Source organism: Pelobates fuscus, chromosome 1 (genome assembly GCF_036172605.1).
Source record: "Pelobates fuscus isolate aPelFus1 chromosome 1, aPelFus1.pri, whole genome shotgun sequence".
Classification (NCBI taxonomy): domain Eukaryota; kingdom Metazoa; phylum Chordata; class Amphibia; order Anura; family Pelobatidae; genus Pelobates; species Pelobates fuscus.
The window spans coordinates 210,705,387-210,730,107 of NC_086317.1; the positions used below are offsets into that span (position 1 = coordinate 210,705,387).

General features: G+C 41.8%; 1 protein-coding gene across 4 annotated transcripts in view; it reads left to right on the forward strand.

The window, feature by feature from the left end:
* PTPRU (protein tyrosine phosphatase receptor type U) overlaps positions 1–24,721 on the forward strand; it is a 69,215-nt gene that overhangs the window by 13,597 nt on the left and 30,897 nt on the right. For all 4 annotated transcript variants that reach the window (XM_063454404.1, XM_063454423.1, XM_063454414.1 and 1 more), the window contains exons 2-10: positions 13,073–13,192; positions 13,474–13,745; positions 14,446–14,527; positions 15,663–15,778; positions 16,236–16,410; positions 16,692–16,985; positions 17,253–17,546; positions 17,717–17,826; positions 18,596–18,797. In XM_063454404.1, the coding sequence (XP_063310474.1) occupies positions 13,073–13,192; positions 13,474–13,745; positions 14,446–14,527; positions 15,663–15,778; positions 16,236–16,410; positions 16,692–16,985; positions 17,253–17,546; positions 17,717–17,826; positions 18,596–18,797 (1,665 nt within the window). The remainder of the gene's footprint in view (positions 1–13,072; positions 13,193–13,473; positions 13,746–14,445; positions 14,528–15,662; positions 15,779–16,235; positions 16,411–16,691; positions 16,986–17,252; positions 17,547–17,716; positions 17,827–18,595; positions 18,798–24,721) is intronic.

Consider the following 24,721-nt stretch of genomic DNA (forward strand, 5'->3'; position numbering starts at 1 on the left):
TTGACCTTTTGTATGATAAACGCATATCAGACTGATCGTTTCTTTATCTTTCACTTTTGGTAAATAAATCAGTTGGATTAAAGTTGAATCAATTTCTACTGAAAATTCGTAACATGACATAAGGACATGACTCACACAGGCCTCTTTATTGGTAACAAAACAAAACACTTTTCATGCTTGAGTTTTCACAAAACACACAAAGCTTTGTCTGTAAGCCCTACCTATCTACATAGGCACTGTAATAGAGCACACATTGAGACGGAAAAAACCTACAAGGAATCTAAGCCTGGTTATAATGTTTTTAAATGCAAACACAGTGGCAGGCAGATGGCTCTATTTCCTGAGAACCTCAAATTAAAGGAACGCTGTAAGCAGGGCTGGTGCAAGCATTTTGCCGCACTAGGAAAAAACATTTTGATGCCCCATTCGCTTCACCCACTAATAGAAACATAGAATGTGATGGCAGATAAGAACCATTCGGCCCATCTAGTCTATAGCTAGGATAGCCTTATGCCTATCCCACGCATGCTTAAACTCTTTCACTGTGTTAACCTCTACCACTTCAGCTGGAAGGCTATTCCATGCATCCACTACCCTCTCAGTAATGTAATACTTCCTGATATTTTTAAACATTTGCCCCTCTAATTCAAGACTATGTCCTCTTGTTGTGGTAGGTTTTCTTATTTTAAATATAGTCCCCTCCTATATTTCCCTTTATGTACAGACTAATACACTGACCCATGCAGACACACACTGACCCATACAGACAAATACACTGACTCATACAGACACACACTGAGCCAATTCGACACACACTGAGCCATACAGACACACACTGAGCCAATTCGACACACACTCAGCCATACAGACACACACTGAGCCATACAGACACACACTGACCCATGCAGACGCACACTGAGCCATACAGATACACACTGACATGCACAGACATACTGACTAAAGCAGATTAACACACATTCTCCGACACACATCTTACCTTCATTGCAGTTCATGTGTCCATCTTTCCTCTGCCTGGCTGCCTTCACTTCCTGTAACAGCCCTGCCGCTGCTGTGCTCCCGCCCACTTGTCACCACTTACAGGGCAAGGGGTGGGAGCTGGCATTTGAAGCGCCCTTCCGCAGTTGATGACTGGGAGGGGGGCCTGGCTGAGCGGACTGAGGTGGATGCCGCCGGACCATTGTTGTACTGGGCACTAGTTAGCAGCAATGTAAGCGCTCCCTAGCGTTCGTTAACATGGCCGGCACGCTCTGATTAATTAATAAATAATCCCGCCTAGGGCACTTAAAGCAGTGCCCTAGGCGGCCGCCTACTTGGCCTATAGGAAGCGCCGTCCCTTACTGAAAGCGCTGAATTTGCCTCATCTCATCAAACTGGTTATAGTGTCTTGAATACCCAGGTACCATCATTTAATTCAGCATAAAAAAGTTTTTAATGTTTTTACGTTTTAATGCTAAATGAGAGTCCCCCAGCAGCCTCTGTGTTGCTTTGCCTAGTGAAGAAGTATAACCCTGAGAAGCAATGGGCAGCTGTGATTGGCTGAGAGTGCCAGCTGACTGCATTAAGCCTATCAGAGCTCCAACTACAAGGAAGTCTCTACACACCCTGAAGGGGCCGGACTGAGGGAGACCAGGGACCCTTATTTATCGTTAAATGACCCTAAACATGTTTAACTCTGAATGTTGGGACAGTGCCAGGGAACTGTTTCAGAGAGATGACATAGTTATTGTGACCACATTATCCCTTTAAAGATGCCATAATATATCCTATTTTGTTTCTTGTAGAACAAATAAAGAAAATACAAACGTGTATACATGACCCTATATTGTTAAAACATTTTTCAGGTGTAGCCGGCCCCTCCTTGCCCCCCTTAAATAGCTCTAAAATGTACCTTTATTCCAGCTTCGCCCTGTTGCACCGGCGCTGTCTGCACCAATGCACGCCTTCTTGGCTAACCTATGGGAAAGCATTGCATTGGCTGAGATTGTCAATTCTGATGATCTCAGCCCAGGAGGCAGGTCTGTGATGGAGCCAAATGCTGCACTGGCCAGTCAGCATCTCCCTATAGAGATGCACTGAATCAATGCATCTCTATGAGGAGTGTTCAGTGTCTCAATGCATAGCGTGGAGACGCTAAACATCAATGCTGTACATTGGGCAGCACTGACCCAGGAAGCACCTCTAGTGGCCATCTGAGTGACTGCCACTAGCGGTGTCCCTATGCAGCAATGTAAACACTGCCTTTTTTCTGAAAAGACAGTGTTTACATGAAAATGCCTGCAGTGACTGACTATACTCACCAGAACAACTACATTACTATTATAGTGTTCCTTTAACAATGAACAACCAGCATTAACTTTTTTTTAAATATCCACTAAGTATGTGATAACCTTGGACAGCTGATCTGTTCCTCCATTGTACAGGTTTGTTACTAAAAGTTATCATCTGAAGCTATCATCTGAAGGCAACTTTTTGCCCTATTACTGAAATGCTGCCCCTGTAATCACACTTGCCGTAAATTTGAGTTGACAATTTTCATTGGATAGTTAGATCTGTTTTCTTTTTGGCCCAAGCTCACTGTACGTCAAAGCCTGGCATGACAAAGACCCAAGCAATGTAGATCCTAAAATATTTAACTGGATGAACCTAATTTGTTTTATTATTTTACATAATAAGAACTAAATATCAAAAATACCAAAATGTGTAGTAGGACATGAAACAAGGGTGGGACTTTAACCACGTTCTTATCTAACACTGCTAAGTATAATGCCACTTATACAGGTTTATGCTCTAAAGTGTTTTTGTTTGTATTATATAGATTAATATTTTAATATGTTGGCAAAAGGATATAAGATAGCAAAAACCAACCTTTATGATTAAAGAGAAAAACAATCTATGACATTACACATTTTACATTTCCAAAAGCCAAAAACAGAGAAACCATGACTACAAATCAATACATGATTACAGCATAATAACTGTCTTATATAACCGTTCATTTAGCACCTCGGGGCTCCGAATGTCCAATAAAGAAATTCATTTGTATTCCTTGCTGACCAAGATTTTCTTTATTTCTGTAACAGAGCCTCCAAGGGCCACATGCTCAATAACCAACTCTTTCAGACCTCTGGGATTTCCAGCATGATAGTCTTTAGGGTATCTTGAGGCGATAAATTTCTCAAAATTAGGTATCTCTGTTCACCGAATCTATTCTGTAGACAACACAGGCAGCTTTAAAGATACACCATAAATCTTGAACAGCCGTCTGTGAGATAAATCAATATCATACCTAAAAACAGTGATTATGGATGAGAAATCAGAACATTTTTGTATAGATGTTTTTGTGTTAGACAGTGACTGTGGCTTTTAGAATTTTTACTATCTCTGTATTTTCTAAATTTACTTGGAGAAAAATATACTTTCAATTTCTTCATTTGTAAACGATGACCCTGGGATGAATTGGTAATTACATTTTCAAATATGGGTCTAACAAAATGAAAGTTTCTTTATGTAGCAATGGCACTCAATATTATTATTATTATTATAAATATTTATAAAGTTCCATATTTGTATTCCTGGCACTTATACCGTTAACCTTACTGAGGTAATATTAGGGAATGTATGCATATAGTTGGCATTGAGTGAGGTAGTACTAGGATTTGTAGGCACACAAGTACTTCGTGTTTGCTGAAGTTAGTGCAACAGGTGCGGTGGTAACTTGGGGCCCATCAGACGGCCCATGCACTAAGGGCCACCTGACAGGTATTATTGCTAAACAGAGGCCTGATCAGGCTCTAAAAGGGCCTGCAGTATTGATGATGCCAGGATGAGCCCAGACACCCCCTCCATCCCACCCAGGCAGGTCTCATCAGGAAATAACAAACAACACGGTCACCCGTGGAAAAGTGATAAAACACAAAAACTTTAACTTAACTGATAGGTACACGGCCTCCCAGGGTTATCTCCCAGGTGATAACCGAATTGCAGGAATATATAGTTGATGGGATATTTTGGGATATTGCTAGTGTACCTATAATAGAGGACAAAACAGTGCAAATATTGCTAATAAAATATAGTGAAAGTTGCCAGTGATCAGAATGCACTCACATATTCCAAGATAATAAAGCGTATTATAGGTGCCTCCCCTGATGGAAATGGGGGGTATGTTCCTTTTAAAAATTCCCTCCTCAAGTGATAGCCGATAGGGTATCCAGGTCAGTATCTCATCAGGACCCTGGTTGGTTGCCGTGGGCCTTTGGCAGCGTTTAAAGTTTGTGAAGTGCCTGCACCAGCAGACAGCACCCACTTAGACCAGGCTTAGGCTTTGGGAACCAAGGTCTATTTGGATATGAAGCTCAGCCCCAAGCATAGTTTCACCTATCACATCTGCAGAACAAGATGTTAGCATCTTAATATGGCTCAATTCATTCACAATCCCAAATTGCCAACTACATGCGTACAGTGAGATAAAACTGTGCATGAATTGTAGTTTGGATTTGAATGGCAAAGGAGCAAGTAAATGTCATGTTTTGACGTCAGGCATAGAATGGTCATTCTAAGAACTGCATCAATTTTTGCAAATTGTTGCACTTACAAGACACAATTTTCAAGGATACAGTGAATCTAAGTTGTTATACTGCTTAGCATGAATATTTAAATGTTACCATTGAAATCTTTCTATCACGGTCAAAATATTCAATAGAGGAGCAATTGAAGGGCAAGCATTTTGAAATTGTTGAAATTGCTGTAGTATAAAAAAGAAAATTCATGAGTGTTGTAATCCAGAAACCTTTTAAAGCCTAAGATCTATAATGAAGGATCTCTCCATACTACAAGGATGTCAATGAAGGACCACAAATGCAACCCAGCTGCTGGTGTTTGAATGGATTAACTCAAAAGGACCAATAAATTAAGTCACATACCTGGATGCAAAATGGATCACCAAACACAATATCTTTTTTTTGTTTAATTCCAATTTTATTGGGTTATATGAAAGGGATTGGGGTACAGAAAAAAAAGAACCAATCACAATTTCATCGAATCCTATCTAAAATTGTTGGATAAAAAAAAAAAAAAAAAAAAAAAAAACTAAGTGCAATAAATCATCTCATCTCAAATGTGTTTACGTTGATCTAAAAAGTGTTGTATTGCCGTCAGTGCTAGATAATGATATGTTTGGTTCAAGGGTACAAATTTAAAGTAAGCTAACAGTAATCCTCTGCCCATTCCAAAAAAATATTGCATAGGCACACAATGGTTTCTAAGGTGAAATGTATGTTTCCACATATAAAATTATGTTTATGTAATAACAGTGGGAGCATTTGTACTAGAAATAAAAGGGCATTCCAGTGGATTAATCAGACACTTTAGAATGTAAGCTCGTTTGTGAGGGGCCCTCAACACCCTCTGTTCCTGTGCGTCCACCTCATCAATTACGGGTCTGTTAGACCACCTCTTGTACAGCGCTACGGAATCTGTTGGCGCTTTATGAATAATAATAATTTGAATGTAGATAAATAAAAATAGGGTTTTAATACTACTGAAGGGGGAAAAAAAATCTACTCTCTGATTTATTATTCAATAAATAATATTTATTTAAATAAATAATATCTCTCCACTTGTCTGCCATTTCTAATATTATGTCTGGCCAGTTTTGCAGTTCAGCAACATATTTGTGTTCTGTGGATGTAAGGTTATATCCCCCTTTTGTCCTTAATATTACATGGTGAATCAAAGTCACCCTGTACTGCTCGAATGAACATTCCTATGATTTCTATTTTGAAAATGTAGAATGGCTTGAAAGAACTGACAATAGGGGTCTCAAATTGCTAGGTTTTTCCAAAGTATTCTCTGTAAAAGGCTGTCTGTCTTTTCAGCTCTGATAAGTCTAAAGGATCTACCAGTTTGATTAACCCTTGATAGTCCTAAGGAATCTTTTAACATGCTGGATATTAAACCCGTATTTTCTTGCTCTTGCATAGTAAAGTATCTGGTTACTAGGAGTTTCCTACTAAAGCTTTTTTCAAAGTGCTGAAAGAGATTTAGACCACGTGATTAGACCAAAAGAGACAAACAATTCAACGGAAATAAGAGGCGTCAAGTTACCTTTATAACCTTTGTAATGTTAACTGGCCGAATTCGTTTTATAGATCTTTAAAGGGATACTGTAGTGTCAGGAATACAACTATAGCCACTGAAGGCAGACTTCTAGCTGCCATGTAAACATTGAAGTTTCTATGGAACTGCAATGTTTTACATTGCAGCACTAAGTGCAACAGGGACACAGCACCCAGACCACCTCAATTAGCTGAAGTGGTCTGGGTGCCTTAAGTGTCCCTTTACTATTTCATGCATATGAAAGCAATTTTTATAAGATGTTATTCTTTAAATATTTATCTTAGAGAGAGCACAGAGGAGGTCACTTCTCCGGATGAATACTAAATACTAAATGTTTTCCCATCATCTGAAACAAATTGGGTGAGGATATTGGGGAGACAATTTTACAATTTTACAGTATTGGGATACAGAGGCGGCTCTCTAATTAGGTGGTTTAGGCGGCCGCCTAAGGCCTCGCGCTGGCTGGGGCCTCGCGGCCGCCTAAACCGCCTGTTGGCAGAGTGTGTCAGGTCCTCGGTCAGTGACCGAGAACCTGACACCAGGAGGGGGCCCGGCGGCTTGCCCGGTATGCCGCCGGGTGCGAGGCCCCTCCTGGCTGCCCGGCCAGCCACCGCAGACACTGGTCTGCAGCTCCGCAGTGTGCAGAGCTGCAGACCATGTGACTCACGAGAATTGGCCAATCAGAGCGTTGCCGCGGGTTACCACGGCAACGCTCTGAAATCTCGCGAGATTACACGCTCTGCGGAGCTGCAGACCGGGAGCAGTGCCCACCGGACCACCAGGGAAAGGTAGGCTCTCCCTCCCCATCACCCCTCACCACACTCAGGCTCACCCCCAGCTTCACCCCCCACCACCCTCAGCCTCACCCCCGACCACCATCACCCCCCACCACCCTCAGCCTCACCCCCCACCACCCTCAGCCTCACCCCCGACCACCATCACCCCCCGCCACCCTTAGCCTCACCCCCCACCACCCTCAGCCTCACCCCCGACCACCATCACCCCCCACCACCCTCAGCCTCACCCCCACCACCATCACCCCTCCCCACCCTCAGCCTCACCCCCACCACCATCACCCCTCCTCAGCCTCACCCCCACCACCATCACCCCTCCCCACCCTCACCATTACCACCCTCAGCCTCACCAACCACCACCATCACCCACCATCACCACCCTCAGCCTCACCACTCACCACCATCACCCCCCACAACCCTCACCATCACCCCTCCCCAGCATCACCCCCACCACCCTCAGCCTCACCCCCACCACCCTCAGCTACACCCACCACCACCATCAGCTTCACCCCCCCACCGCCGTCACCATCACCCCCCACCACCCTCAGCCTTACCCCCCACCACCATCACCCACCATCACCCTCAGCCTCACCCCCCACCACCATCACCCCCCACCACCCTCAACCTCACCCCCACCACCCTCAGCTACACCCACCACCACCGTCACCATCACCCCCACCACCCTCACCATCACCCCTCCCTACCCTCAGCCTCACCCCCACCACCCTCACCATTACCCCTTCACCCTCAGCCTCACCTCCCACCACCCTCAGCATCACCCCCCCACCACACTCAGCATCACCCCCCACCACCATCACCCCACCACCCTCAGCCTCACCATCACCCCCACCACCCTCAGCCTCACCCCCCACCACCACCTTCACCCCCCACCACCCTCAGCTTCACCCCCCACCACCATCACCCCACCACCCTCAGCCTCACCCCCCACCACCCTCAGCCTCACCCCCGACCACCATCACCCCCCACCACCCTCAGCCTCACCCCCACCACCCTCAGCCTCACCCCCGACCACCATCACCCCCCACCACCCTCAGCCTCACCCCCACCACCCTCAGCCTCACCCCCGACCACCATCACCCCCCACAACCCTCACCATCACCCCTCCCCAGCATCACCCCCACCACCCTCAGCCTCACCCCCACCACCCTCAGCTACACCCACCACCACCATCAGCTTCACCCCCCCACCGCCGTCACCATCACCCCCCACCACCCTCAGCCTTACCCCCCACCACCATCACCCACCATCACCCTCAGCCTCACCCCCCACCACCATCACCCCCCACCACCCTCAACCTCACCCCCACCACCCTCAGCTACACCCACCACCACCGTCACCATCACCCCCACCACCCTCACCATCACCCCTCCCTACCCTCAGCCTCACCCCCACCACCCTCACCATTACCCCTTCACCCTCAGCCTCACCTCCCACCACCCTCAGCATCACCCCCCCACCACACTCAGCATCACCCCCCACCACCATCACCCCACCACCCTCAGCCTCACCATCACCCCCACCACCCTCAGCCTCACCCCCCACCACCACCTTCACCCCCCACCACCCTCAGCTTCACCCCCCACCACCATCACCCCACCACCCTCAGCCTCACCCCCACCACCATCACCCCTCCCCACCCTCAGCCTCACCCCCACCACCATCTCCCTCCCCACCCTCACCATTACCCCCCACCACCCTCAGCCTCACCCCCACCACCATCACCCACCATCACCACCCTCAGCCTCACCACCCACCACCATCACCCCCACCACCCTCAGCCTCACCCCCACCACCCCCAATCTCACATTACCCGCCCACTCTCACATTACCCCCTCTCACTTTACCCCCCTCTCACTCTCACATTACCCCCTCTCACTCTCACATTACCCCCTCTCACTCTCACATTACCCCCTCTCACTCTCACATTACTATCACCCCCCGCTCCCTCTCACATTACCATCACCCCCCGCTCCCTCTCACATTACCATCACCCCCCGCTCCCTCTCACATTACCATCACCCCCCGCTCCCTCTCACATTCTCACATTACCATCACCCCCCGCTCCCTCTCACATTACCATCACCCCCCGCTCCCTCTCACATTACCATCACCCCCCGCTCCCTCTCACATTCTCACATTACCATCACCCCCCGCTCCCTCTCACATTACCATCACCCCCCGCTCCCTCTCACATTACCATCAACCCCCCGCTCCCTTTTACCATCACCCCCCGCTCCCTCTCACCATCACACCCCCCGCCGCTCCCTCTCACCATCAGCTACCCCATACACATAGGGTCTCAGACAAAAACGCAAACATGCTCACAGAGACATACATTCGCACACACAAGGATACTCTCTGTCAGACACACTCTCAGGCACATACACAGGTAGACAGTGCATCAATGTGTATATGTGACACTTTTTTGTTAGTGGGGCCTCATGTTTGCGTTTCGCCTAAGGCCTCATAAAGTCTAGAGCCGCCTCTGTTGGGATATATAAAAAAAGCAATGCAAAAGAGAATGATCTTGAAGGCAGCTGTGGGCCCAGTAATTTAAAGGTTATTACCAGTTCCACCACTCCTCTTTTTATTTGCTTATTTCACAACATAGAATAATGAAATGCTAGTCTCAGACACCTAAAAAGAGAGACTGGAGGGAGGTATGTCATGGAACATCTGTAATATGCAAACCTCAAGTATAGTAGTGCTTTTAAAAAGAACCTCTGGCTATGCTGTGCATGTAATATTCTGACATAAAAGTGTCAGAAATCCGTTTGACGAGTGCTGCTATGCAGTTTTGGTGGTTTATTAATGCAATTATTACACAGAGATTTAACAGGCGCTGTGTTAGGTACTATTTAAACAGTAATATGATTATAATAAATGTGACGATAGGTTCTCTAAAATATAGGGAGATAAAAAGCATTTTAGCATGATTATGTTAAGGAGTCAGCCTTTTTAGAACCAAAGTGCACTAATGGCATTCACATATTTACAATTTACATTTTGATTCCTTTCTTTAATGGGGTTGTAAAATATTGGTGGTATGATCGGGTGTACCATATATGAATAATGATTAGCTGCTTTAAACAAGCAAGAATAATTATTGGGTGACCTTTTGCCATTTGGTCGCCAGCCCTTCATAGAATCAATAGCTTTTTTTTCTATCTTTATTTATTTATTTTTTTGGCTGTTAGCACAGTTTGATTTGTTTATAAAACCCAGCTGACACTTGAAAGACAAATAAGGAATTTTCAACTATAGGAAATTGTAAACTCCCATCCTTCCTCTTCTTGGTCATCCTTTCCCTTTCTCAGTCTTGTCCTGTATGGGACTGTTCAAAAACTCTGCTGTCCTCCAGCCCCCTCTGGTGTTATTTTCACCTCTATGACACATGGTTTTCCCTTGTATCGGTCCATCGTGGAAACTTTGCTGTGGGACTTGGAGTGCTTTCACATGCTGTGGTGTGATTCTTTATATAAGGGTAAAAATTAGGAGTGATAGCCAGAGCTGGGTTAATATTCCACTGTATTTCAGAGAATATACCAATTAAAGCAGCACTGTCACCTCCTCCCCCCCAAAAAATAAAATGAGTATTTTATAAAGTTAGAGTCAAAGTGCCAATCTCACAATGGCTGCAGGGAATTTGCTGTGTCTATGGAGGATCCCTCTGTCTATCGGGATCCTCCATAGGTCTCAATGTTGCTGAGCGAGATTACAGCAGTGACATCAATCCAAAGAGGACACGCCGGATATAGATGGCCGCATCCATGAGGGACACCGGACCACCAGCGATGTCACCATCCAGGGTTTTTGCAAATTTTGTAAAGTCCCCAGATGGTGACAGTGCCACTTAGAGACACTTCCCAAAATCATTTTTTCATAAATGTATGCTCAATAGGATCCTGTAAGCAAAATCAACACAACAGATTTTGGTGCTAGAACTCTTGTGGGTGCAATCCCTACCATTTCTGTCAAACCATTTTTAAGTTAGACAGAAACTGGAATCTCCCTGCTACCCAAAGCCCACCCATCAACGTAGGAAGTCACATCTTCCCCATTGTGCATTTACAATATTTTTATGGGTGAGTGGAATTTGACTTTACTAAATTACTGCTAACTCTTTTTCTGCTGCCGAATTGACACAGGTTGCAACGTTGCACAGGTGTCTTTGTGAAATACATGGGATAATTAAGTGAATCATATTTAGACTTTCAGAGGTGTTAGTGATTCTCTTCATCATTCTTATTTGGTCCTTGATAGTAGTATATTATTAAGAGTTTCCGTTATTTAGTCAAGTCACAGGTTTTGGTGGTTGTGAAAGCAAGGCTTTGACAAAAAAATAGGCCCAGGGATTTAAAAGAACAGCAGAATATTTTCAAACTTTAGAATTTGAGGATTAAGGTTAAGAGAATTAGGTTAACTCGTTTGAAGGTTAAGGAAATTATTATTAGAGTTTGGATTAGGTGGTTTAGAAGAATTATGGTTTGGAGATTTAGGGTTAGTAGAATTTGTTAGGAGTTTAGGATTTACAAGAATTAGGGCAAGGAGAGTTAGGCTTGAGTTAAGAAGAACAAAAAAAATTAAATCTGGGCTTAAGAGCTCTTGATCAGCCCCCTTTCCCTCCCGATTTCCACTCTAGTGTGGCTGAGTGGCACCAAGCTATTGAGTGATATTCCCTGTCAGATCTGACAGATTTTGTAATCCAATTCTGGTATGTGAGTTGTGTTACATACTGTTATATGCACACACAACATTTGTCCTCAAACACAATTCTCGCGGCAGTGTCACACAACAACAAGGCCTCCAGGGCACACAAGTATCTCTGGGTAAATTGGTAAAATTGATAAAACAAATTAAAGATGGGATATAGCCTGGACAGAGTTGGCAATGGTAGCATTGTATATCTAAGTGGCAAACATTGAACATTAACTGTTAACCTTCATATTCTTATTTATGAGCATTAATATTGAAGCTAGCAAGTCAAGAAAAGACAAGAAATTATTAGAATATTTCCTCACAAATGGGATAAAATAAATCTCAACTAACAGAGCTGATCAGGGTGTATGCCGAAGCAAAGATTGCAGTGATTTCCAACATTATGCTAACATGTACCTAGAGGGGTCCTCTGGCTTGTTGGGTTTTCAATGTCAATCTTCAGGACCGACCAGTAGAACAGAGATCACAAACTGCTGCTCTGATTAATGTCTTCTAGCAGAATGTAGCAGTGCATGGATGGGAGAGATACGAATGATGAGTGTGGGGAAGCAGATAACGTCTGAAAGATGTTTATTAACACAATTGTGCTTGCTATAAATTCTTCCTTCTCCTCAATTATTAAAACAAGCATTAACATTGGCTAATAGTTCAATCGGCACCTAAGGGTATTTGTGTGCATGTACAGTACATATACTCAACACATTCCTGCTGAGAAATATTCACTGTATCATTACAGAGCAATTGCAGAGAATTATTGCAAATTACGCTCAACAGGAGTCTTTTACCACTTTGTCCTGCTTCATGATAAATTGTCCCATGAGCCTTATTAGTGTGCCCATTGTAAAGGGAATTGGGGTCACACATAGCTTCAACACTTAAAACACAAAATGTGTGTTTGATTGGTTCTCTGTATATCTGCCTAATTATTTATCATGTTTTAATAAAGTTAATGCTCTATTCTCCAGTCAAAATATCTAGGCTAGGATTCCAGTCCTTGTTCAGGTATTTAACAATGTTTACACTTGTAGAGCAAGTTGGCAGAGTGGCATTATGAATCAGCCATCAATAAAAAAAAAAAAAAAACTATGCCCCTTGCATACCTCTCACAACTCTCTTTGTCCATTTTAAATGATGGAGAGTATGCAATTGTTTTACTTTTGCTTGATTTAGGGGGAGAGAACATACCATGTGTAAATACATGTTATGTCCTCAAACTTTGTTTTCAGCATACATAAAACAACAGATTCTTTTAGCACTTAGTTACTTGGAAATGTGAGACATATGATTGACAGGGAGAGAGAAGCTCATCGTTGACAGAACAAGTAGAATGCTGAAGTGACAGATTGTAAGTGTTGCATGATTATTTATTTATATTTATATTGTGTGTTTTTCTTCCTCACCAGCTGGTTGTACTTTTGAAGCGCACAGTGACATTGGTCCCTGTGAGGTGACACAGGGCACACATGATGATTTTGACTGGAGCCTCGTACAGGATCCTCGCAGAGACACTGACTTACCTCAAGGTGGGTTACAAGGCAGGTAGAAGTTTACATAAAAATGGCGGTGGGATAGAGAGATATTCCTCTTTCTTTATGCTCATACTGTTTTCATTTTTGTCCACTCTTGTCTTTTCAGTTACTAAACTTTCTGCTCTTAAATTACTTAAACTTTCACATGATTTGTCACTTGACAATGAGCATATTTGTCTCACATATTTTTAGTTTATTATCTTTGTTTATAATATCCTACTTGCTCAGCCACACCCACTGTCCTCCATTCTCTCATTTGTCTTCCACCTACCTAGGTTCATATCTTGTGGTTAATTCATCCCAACATATCTCAGGAAAACGAGCTCAACTCTTGTTTCAATCATTAAGCGAGAATGACACTCACTGCCTGCAATTCAGTTACCTCCTCCACAGCAGAGATGCAAGAGGTCCAGGCACATTGCGAGCTTACGTACGTGTAAATGGGGGTCCTTTGGGCACAGCGGTGTGGGAGGTATCTGGACCCCGTGGTAGGCAGTGGCACCAGGCAGAGCTGGCTGTGAGCACCTTCTGGCCAAGCGAGTACCAGGTAAGAGACTGCAAATGCTGCTCTGCTACTATTGCACTAAGATATTATTGTTTCAGACCCGCACATTATTTATACTTCTGTGGCGCTAAATCTAAGGCTTTTCATATTGACTCCACATACTTTATTTGCTAATGAACCGCTCTTGCTCTATGAACAAATTCATCACTGAGCCATTTCACTTCTGAGTGATATTGTACCTCTTGGCAATTTTGGATCTATACTGTAATGTGCTTTTCTACTATACTAAATCTGTGCTCTAGTGTGATTAATATCCAGAAGAGAAACTGCGTAATAAGAAACTCTTGTGGAGAAATATATTGGTCTTTTCTGCATTGTGTGGAAAATGTGCCCCGCTGTATGAGTTTTGTTTTTCTAAGGTCACTAAGCCTAATACTCTATACCTTCTACACTAAAGGCTCCTTTACCTATTTGTGTATCTTTCTGCTTACCAATTTCTGCACAGCAGTAATCATTTCAGTTACCTACCACCACAAAAATCGTTTTAAGTAAAATGTTGATGATTTATCCAGTGATTTGCTCTGTGTTGGCTTCAGAGTGCTACTGTTCTTGTCTTTCTGCACATTTACAGTGTACAACTTCACATCATTCCAGCTATGCACATCAGCAGTCTTCTGTAACTAATTTGGAACTTATTGCACACAGCATTGTAATGTGTAGTTTTTCCAATCTCCATTTACAGGTGTTGTTTGAAGCCGAAGTATCAGGAACTCCACAGGGATTCATCGGATTAGATGACATTCTCCTTTTTAGTTACCCATGCTGTGAGTGTACCAGGATGAAACTTTGCCTTAGCTCCTCTGTGCACATACAGGACATACATGGACACATGCAGGGCACAGTGGAGTTACATATGGACATATGCAGGGCACAGCAATCTCCTAATTTTGCTTAAACCATGAAACGACCTTTATGCAAACACTGCCCGCAAAAATGACTTTATCAGTGGTAGTAGATGTATGCAAGCACCCACAAATGTTTTTATTTTTTTGTGTGTGCGTATGTATATATAGTTTTGCTCCTTAAGCCCACCCTTTCTTCCCAACCTTTCAACCTGCAGGGTTTTCTTCCTTGTCAACAATTGAAGTAAATTCCCATAATCACACATGACAAACACTGTAAAAGAAAATTTACAGAGTTTCATTTGTGCCAAAGGCAGATGGAGTCTCTTGCATTAATTTGGCTGTTTGGTGTGTTACTCCAAGGATACCCACAAACGTTAATACATACGTACATAGTGTGACGGAGCTCAGCACTTAGCTTGAATATTTCCTTCAAGGTTCCCTCTCTTTCAGCACTGGATACCTAGAGTGATTATAGCTGTTAAAGCATTCCCAACCAAACACTAGTTACTTAGTGAAGGGTTAATAAGAACTGGTTTATTGAGAACAAGGCACACTTTTTTACACACGATATCAACAGAAAGCTATCCATGGCTTGGGCAATGTAGATCCCTGGATAGCTTTCTCCCTCTGTCTCCTTTGGTCGAAAGGATGCTCTTGCTGCACTCACGTTATTGATTCGCCACTTGGTGGATTGTAATGAGGGTGATCTTCAGGGCTGTGCAGGGTGAAGTACAAGGGGAAAACCAGAGAGTGTGATTTTAGCTTTTAAGTGAGAAATTGTGGTGAATGCCTCTGCATAGTGGCAGTACTGCGGTTCTGTTGCACACATACATACATGCATACATACATACATAAACATGTTGCTCTAAGCTAGTTAAAGCTGAGTCCTCATTAACTGCTTGTTCCTGTCAATATTTGTTACAGTTTGTCTGATCTGCTGTTAAATCCCCTTTTTTAAAAGAGCTGTAGAATTAACTGTTATTTAAAAGATTGAAAGTAAAGAAGAATGAGAAACTAACTATATTCCAACGTTCTATCCTTTTCCTAATCACAGCTCAGGCTCCCCACTTTTCCCGCCTTGGGGAGGTAGAAGTGAATGCTGGGCAGAATGCCACCTTCCAGTGTCCTGCTGCAGGAAGGGCAAATGAGGGGGAAAGCTTCGTATTGCAGGTAAAGAACCCAATCATGGGAGTTCTGAACTCACTCTCATATGAATTGTGGGTGAAACAGAAAGCTGTGAATGTGGGATATAGGGCCAGTACTGTTGCAGGATTATTTTATCAGTGACATCAGACTCTGCATGATTACTTAATTGCACGTCTTGCATTGAAAGCAGTAATCTTATCTGTTATGTGCAAGAAAAGAAAATACTAGTAGGAGGTAGTGTTATACTTCTGCGACTGCTTCCTAGGAAAATGTGTGTGTGTGAAGAGATTTTGTTTGCACAACCTTAAGTGAATAACCTATTCTAGATTGATGGATAAATTGTGGAGGAATTTGTGTTCATGTTCTGATGATGATACATATTAGCAGCAGCTTACAATGCGGACATATAGAGTGTATCTATGACAATAGTCTTAACCTTTGTTAGGTTTGCTGATTGTTTTATGTGCTTTCTGGTTCTCAGAGGCAGACCGGGGGCATCACTTCCTCTGGAATAATCCAGCATACAAGCCACTGGCGGCTCATGGCCTCTTTCCAATTGTTGGAGGCATCACAGGAGGTTCAAGACTTATACCGTTGTGTAAGCTCCTCCATCCATGGTGCAGGTGTTTCTAATTTTGCAGAGCTTGTGGTGAAAGGTGAGAAAGTATATGGATCCTTTTAATATACCCTGATTGTGATTTGGGTTGGTTCTGTATATTATTACCCAGAAAGCATCTTTACAGACATGTCATAGCTTGCTGTATTTTAAATTATTTCACTGTCTGCTTGTCCTGTCCCACAGAGAACTGCATCCCATTATCAGTCACTGCACACAAACTTAAATCACTGTGACTAGTTTTTAACAACATCATGCATGCATTTGCTGTAATGTACCTTGTTGCATGACTTTGAATGAATATTCCTCCTCACCTCATAGAGCCCCCAACCCCAATTGCTCCACCTCAACTTCTTCGGGCTGGACCCACCTATCTAATCGTACAGCTCAACACTCGTTCCATTACTGGGGATGGGCCAATCGTACGCAGGGAGATCGAGTACCGTGTGACTGGGGGTACATGGCGCGAGCGGCATGCAGTCACTGCACATACGTACAAGCTGTGGCATCTGGATCCTGACTCACAATATCACGTGTCTGTGTTGCTCACACGCCCTGGGGCAGGGGGAACAGGAAAGCCAGGTCCGGCTCTGGTCAGCAGAACCAAGTGTGCAGGTAGGAGGTCACTAACAATGCTAGGGAGTATTTAATCCCATTGAAAAAGTCAGAGCAAGAAAATAAAGAGGTAAGGATAGAAAACAGCGTAATGCAATGTGGATTAACTGCATGCATTTACATAGAATCTCCAGTACACTGACTATACAATTCTTTAAGAGTTGATTACTAGAGATTTGTGAATTATGAATGTATTGCTCAACCAATCAAGCACAGTAGCTTTAATTGGTTTATATCTGACTCCTCTTTCGTCTGCTGTCCTTCCAGAACCCATGCGTGCACCTAAGGGACTGTCGTGCACAGCAGAGCAACCACGTCAGATGACCCTTCACTGGGAACCAGTGGGCTTCAATATCACTCGTTGTCACACCTTCTCAGTGACATTGTGTTACCACTATGATTCAAGCACACTGCAGGATTGTGTGACAGCAGAGGGAGGGGTAAACCATTATACGTTGCGTGGGCTGCCCCCACACCGTGCCATTCAGTGTCGCCTGGTGGTCACCAATCCTGAGGGCAGGAAAGAGGGCAAGGAGGTGATCTGCCATACACAAGAAGATGGTGAGTACACATGTCTATTTCTCTTCTAGTTCAATCACAGAACTCTGATTCTGTGACACACTTTCTCATTCATGCATGTATACAAGTCTCTGAATTATGAAACAAGATGAGTCTGATGAACTTATTTATAGCCCCTATACCTGACATATGTTCCTTTCTATTGATTTCAGTCCCTGGGGGAATTGCCTCTGAGTCCCTGGTCCTCACACCTACGGATGATGCAGTCTTACTAGCTTGGGACGAACCTGCAGAGCCGAATGGGGTCCTAACACAGTATGAGGTATGTGAATGTTCATTTTGTACTTGTAAAAGTATATATAGGCTGAACAAAAAAAGAGTTTCATTCATGATGCATTCAACTTATATGTTATTGAATGCATGGAAACATGGTTTAACCCCTTAAGGACACATGACGTGTGTGACACGTCATGATTCCCTTTTATTCCAAAAGTTTGGTCCTTAAGGGGTTAAACTTACCCATCTGCTGCTAAACATACACAATACTAAACAATACATAAGCTGCAAGTGATGTACAGTGCTGTTACATGATTGCTGTGTCTTCAGATGTACAAATATGCAACCTCTCAAACTGTGCCTCTACACAAACTCAAATTGAATGGTAGAGATCACATTTGTAGTGATTGGTGTAAAAAGCAAAGTAGTGCAATTTAACCCCTTAAGGACACATGACATGTCATGATTACCTTTTATTCCAGAAGTTTGGTCCTTAAGGGGTTAAGATGAAAACAACTTATTTTCTCTCTTCATTTTCCCACTTTTACATCAATCTTCCAGGTCACATTTACTCCTAGTAGTACCACATATATGTAAGAGTTTATTGAGTATATTTTTTTCCTTATAAATGTTTTATACGTATTCTATATGGCACAATAACAGGGTATTTAGCACAACACTATGTTGCCCTATTGCTTATACATTTATTCCCTAATAGTAGCCGGATAGCTGACCCATAACTATATCTGTTCACTGTCTCTATGTTGTTTATAAGGAGTAATTATGCAGGCTTTCTTTATTGTCTTTCTTTATAGATTAGTTACCAGATTATTGAATCCTCAGACCCTGGAGTAAGTGTGCCTGGCCCACGTGGTACCATCTGCAAACTACCCAATGAAACATCTCATCTCCTCACAAATCTCCACCCAGGAACCACTTACTTACTGAGTGTGAGGGCACGAAACAGTAAGGGCTATGGGCAGAGTGCTCTCACTGAGCTTACCACAAACATCTCAGGTAACTACTGCATGCTGTATTTGCTTGGTGTTTGCCACAATAATTTTTAACAATGAACTTTCTAGAACAGAGGTGTCCAAACTAAGGCCAAACATGGTTCTTAGCCCTTCTAAATCAGTCACAAAAATCCCCTTCTTTGTGTCATTGAATCCTAGCTCTGAAACCAAAGCTTGTTAATTTGTGATATGCAGTTTGTGAATCTCAATGCTGGTTACCACAGTAAATAATGGAAGAACCTGCTTCAAACATTCTTTGACGACCTGTTTCTTTGCACCTTCACAAAGGCAAGCCAAAACGGACTGGTGTGGGTGGAAATGTTACTTCCATATGTACCTTTTGTGAAATAAAATATATGAAATGTGCAGGAAGTGGAGTCAAGTGTCTCACATATGAAGATGTGAAGCAGGTTCTTACATCATTGCCTACACAAAAGAGTATCTTTTTATGTTTTATTGCAGATTTCTGAAATGCATATATATATATTAGTATACAATATATATCTTTGGTAAACAGAACTTTGAAACTTTTATCTCATGCTAGTGCTTCACAAATAACATTTTGCTAAGCCAAAGAGATGAAGAGGTACAGGATTGACCCCACCCATACTATTACATGGAAAGGAAGCATGTAAAAATCGAAGTGGTTTCTGAACAATCTATTAGGGCACAATTTTATTAGAAGAAATACAATTGATATAAACCTATTTTATATTTCCCCCTCAATTTTACACTAACTACTCTACAACCGAGCAGACTTTATATGTATGAAGTATGCCCCATATTACAAACATTTGTATGTGAAACAGAGTGTTTTCATGGAAAATTTCTCATACCATCGAAACGTCCAGAAAATATAAACAAAAAAACTAAAAGTAAAAATAAAGAGTAGTGCCATTGGTAGAACTTGCCAATTAATTGGTTGAGCTAGCATAACGATGGGAATTGAATTAATCCCACTGGGTTTGGGTTTCTTGGCAGGGGGAATCATGTCTACCTGTCTGTAGACTAGTCCTCTTTTTGAATATATGGCAATATCAAGAAACTATGGATAATTCTACAACTTGTATCTCTTTACTAATAACCAATAACACAAAAAGGTGCTCACCTATCCATCATATTATCTGGACTTATACTCTTCCCCATGCACATAGTCTGCAACTCTGTTTTCTACCATGGCAGATGTCTCACAGAAAAGCACACATAAATTCTCAATACCGACATTCCAAAACTTACATTTAAAATTAAGCTTTTATTCCAAGTTAAAAAGATATTTCCAATAGCCATTGAAATAATAACACTGTAAATTCTGCTTAAAAATATATTTAAATGCCCAACCAAATATACTACTGAATTAATATGGCGAGATCGTGCTAGTAGTCCATTTATATACACCATTTTTGGCCAACAGGAATGTAGTTAAGTGAATAAGTGATTGGGCAGCCATTGCAAATCGTTTGCCATTATCCCTACAATAATAGAGATGAACCTACCAATGAATCCTTACTAACCCTGCTGTGGTTAAATGAGCACAACTACTATTTAGAATTATAGATTACACTGGCTCCTGTGCTGAAATTAGTTTTTATTTTTTTTCCTGAACATTTGAATAATATCATTCTGTTTACTACACTTAAAAATACTCTTAGAATACAAGCAAAATCGAAACATCTACAACCATATACCACTACTACCCTCACCACAGTTATGTTATAGGCATTGCAAAAAAAAAAAGGGACCTGCATCTCATTGGGGTTTGAATTTAATTTATACACATACAAATGATTGCATTTTCTCATTACTATCAATGCTGAAAATAGTCAATTTTGCCTCAGGACATACTGCTGTAACTGTAACTGCGCATTGCCCTAAAGCTTATAGGAAATTGTACACACATGCATGTCAGGCACTATTCCTAATAAACAAAAGATTTCTGCTTTTCTGTGCAGTCTTTACATTTTAAACAGAAAGGCTAGCAGATTGTGTTCTTGCACACATTTTTTAGTGAAGAATTAAAGCTTTTGCTTAGGTATATGAGTTTGGGGGTTGGGCAGGCGTAAAAGGTTGTTGTTTTGGGCCTACTTAACTCCCTGGAGTGTATTTATTCAAAGATGGGTGATAAATGACACTAAGTTTTCTTCTATTTGTTTTCTTTTCAGCTATTAGAAAATGCATAAGTGCAGCTTTATTAGTCTAATTAGCACCTATGGAGACATCTTTTCAAAGTAATGGAAATTCATACCCTGAGGCACTTTGGGTTTGGGTGACCGTTTCTGGGTGTTTTTGTTAGCTGTTTAGCGGTGTTTGTCCTTGAAGGGACAAAATGTTTAACAATACTCATAGTTAAAGGCTGTTTAAGTAGGGTAGATAAGTGTAATTGTGTAGCTGAATGTGTTTTGTCTGCGTGTGTTATGCAGTCTCATTGCTTACTAATCCTATGAAATGAATCGGATCACTATCATTAAAAATAAACAGTTTCTTCTTGGAATTTTGGGTAGTGCTTCTCCTTGGAATTTGGTGGCTTGGGTCCCAGTATTCAGACATATATGTAAATATTTTCTGATACTGTTGAAATAGATAAAGTATTATAAACAAAAACAACTTGTAAAGAGAATAGCAACCACAAAGTGTATTAATGTAGAAAGTATTCTACAAGTGTCTATTTTTTTAAAAAAACATCTAGTTGATCCCTCTGATTGTATGTGTGACCCATAGACCATGTTGCAGTGAAACTACATCACTTGTGATTCATTGCCTGACTTAAATACTCAAAGCTATGTACACACGCTTTTCCACATAAGAAAATGCTGACTTTATTTGTTAAATTTTGTTATTTCGAGCAATATGTTTATATCACGTGGTAAATGTCTTAAAGATGAACTTTTAACATAATGTTTACTTATACCTACATTTAACAAATCCACATTTTTGAAGTGGGAAAAAAAAATTAAATGTAGAAATCTGAACTTTTTTACCCTGATACTGGCTCATCCCCATCTTAGCTCTCTGTCAATCTTTCTTATAAGCTCTGTCCTTTGCAACCGGCAGTTAGCATAGAGAGAGCATGCAGAGAAGATTAGAAATGAAACATTGGTAATATTTATCATCATTATTTGAAATATTTGCCCTGGTGTTGCCTTGTCTTAACTTGGTTATAATGTAATTTGCTAAATCTTTAATATAAATATATGAAAAACAGAAATCTGTGATTTTCAGTGCTTTATTTAATGCTGTAAGTTCCCCTTCAACATTTCTTGTGACTTGATTTGCTAAATAGTCAATGGTTTATGTAAATAGTGCTTGTATAGAAACAACACAAAAATAGGATTATCGTAGGAAAGATAACATTAAAACTGCTGAAAATAAGACTAGCAGTAGTAATTAGTAGAAACATGAATCTTCTCACAGTACATCAAGGAAAGATTACATTGACACACATCTAATAGTACACTAATATTAAAACCACAATAAGGAGATGGTCCACAAACCAGGTTATTCATTAAAGTTTGAATTGTCAGGAAGTGAATTCAAAGTGAATTTCAAATTGTTGCATGAGAATACAGAGAGTCTTGTGAAGCCACAACAGCATGTACGATAGCAAAAATATTTGACATAGATAAACAGATTTCGAGATATTTTACTGTGAGTAATATTGCATTAAGTGGCTTCCTGATGATGTAGCACAATTTTGTAATGTAATGATAATGTTAAGCGGAAATATCCAAGTAGTTAGAGAAATAAAACATTCAAACAGAAAATAACTACTAATTATGGTGAATAGCTAATAACTGAGTAGTTACACTGGCTGCCAATTGCTTGGGGGATTGGTATACAAGGTCAAACAGAAAAAGCAACACGGATTACTGCCTGCAGGAAGATAAAGAGCTGCGGCTACAGATAAGATAAAATTAAAGGGCTCAGCCTACTCCTCTCATATAGTGAATGCTACCATGATAAAAGGAATGACTCATGTCCCACTTATCTGCACCCAACCAGCCCCAGGCCCCCATACAGTCCAGAACTCTAGTTGCACGAGTCCCTTCTTAGGTGGCGATCAGGATCTGGTCTCGAGGCCTTCTTCCAGGTTGCTGTCGGACACGATGCATGGTGGTCTTCCGAGGGTGTGAGACATAGTGCTCTGTCCCTGTCTGGACCGTGGCCCAGGTAGGCGGTGATCCACAGCAGAGCAGAATCTTCGGCGCCTGAGTGCCAGCCTCCGTTTCTCAAGTGTCGGTGCTGCTTTAAAGCTTTGCACGGGCAATAGGCTTTTTATTGGCGGCCATCTTAGATCACTGTTAGCGAAGGGTCAGCTCCGCACAAACTGCCAACTTTAGCAGATGTGAGTGGGTTTGCGCCCCAGCGGCACCGGGATAACCCCCACCGGTCCGGGGAGGAGAGGGGGTGAGGAGAGTGATAAGTCCGCTCTCCAGATTTTGTGTTCCCGGTATTGTGTCTGTCAAGGTGTCCCCTTAGTTGTCTGCTCTCCCTCCATACTAATAAGGCACGGTGGAGTGTTTTCAGGCTTATGTTCCTGGGGTTTTCGTTGAGTTTTAATTAAAAAAAGCAGGAGCCAGCTCAGCACACTTCTTGTCGGCTTGGTGGTCAAGCTTCACCCCCGTGAATTTCAAATTTGTGGCCACAACAAATACAAATTCACTTTAAATTCACTTCCTGACAATTCAAACTTTAATGAATAACCTGGTTTGTAAGCCATCTACTTATTGTGGTTTTAATATTAGTGTATTATTAGATGTGTGTCAATGTAATCTTTCCCTGATGTATTGTGTGAAGATAACAAAAACACAGGTAACTGGAGAATGATATGGTATTTCAGCTATTTCAGTCTAAACTTTTACTTTTTAAATTTGTATATAATTCCCAGAAATTCACACTCTACTGAATAGCTCTGTTTGCCTGAAAAAAACACAATCACTTCTACTTGGAATGGTGACTTCCTAGTTCTGGGCTCTTAGTAGTGGGAGATTGCATAGATCTTCCAGAAGAATAAATCCAGTTTTTTGAACTCACTTACTTGTTTTCTTTTGTTTTTGGGGCTATACATTTTCTGTGGTGTTTATAATTCAAAAGGTCAGAGGCATTAAGATCTGGGAGATGTTTGACTTGTTGTTAGTGGAAATACTCTTGTATTTGTTTAGCTGTGTATAGAAGGCTATCTTACACCATTGGGGAATTCTGACAGAGCAATGTTTGCGCATTGGGTTCGCCTTGTCTTAAAATGACCTTTGTTGTGGGCTGTTCTGCAATCATTGGCCTAAATGACTCCCATGTAATGGCTGCCATGTTATTCGCTATCATTATTTTTGTGATTGTGCCCCTTGACATGTTAAAGCAATTTTTGTTACCGAAGTATCTGCAATTAAGCACATAAATGCATAACTCCACCAAAGGCATCATGGGGTGGCAAAGTCACTCTGAAACTGGTGCAGTGGAGATGAATATGTTTTTTTTTCTCACTTACCTCCTCAGCACTCATTAGTCTACTAAACACTTTAATAGCGTTTACTGGGGTGAGGGAACAAGGAACCAGCAGTTGTCCAGTAAAGAGCAAATTATATTTTTGTAGGTGTGTATTATTATACTATTATGACATTATTTGTATTTTAGCAGACCAGTGTCCTGCCTGTTATTTCTTTCTATTAGGAAATACTACATAATTTATATGAATACTACATATGTTCTTTTATCACCAGCATTAGCAATACACAATAATCTTTGATAGTTATACTGTGGTCTTTGCACACATAGAAAATAGTTTAGGAGCTGAATTAGAATGTGGTCGTGAGCTGTGGAATTAAGCTAGATATTTAACGTATCTTTAATGTCCTGGAAAGTAATGTTTAACTGTAGTTTTTGAGTCAGGAGGCAGAAATAGCACATTGTTTAATGAAAAAAATTTTTTTTTTGGCT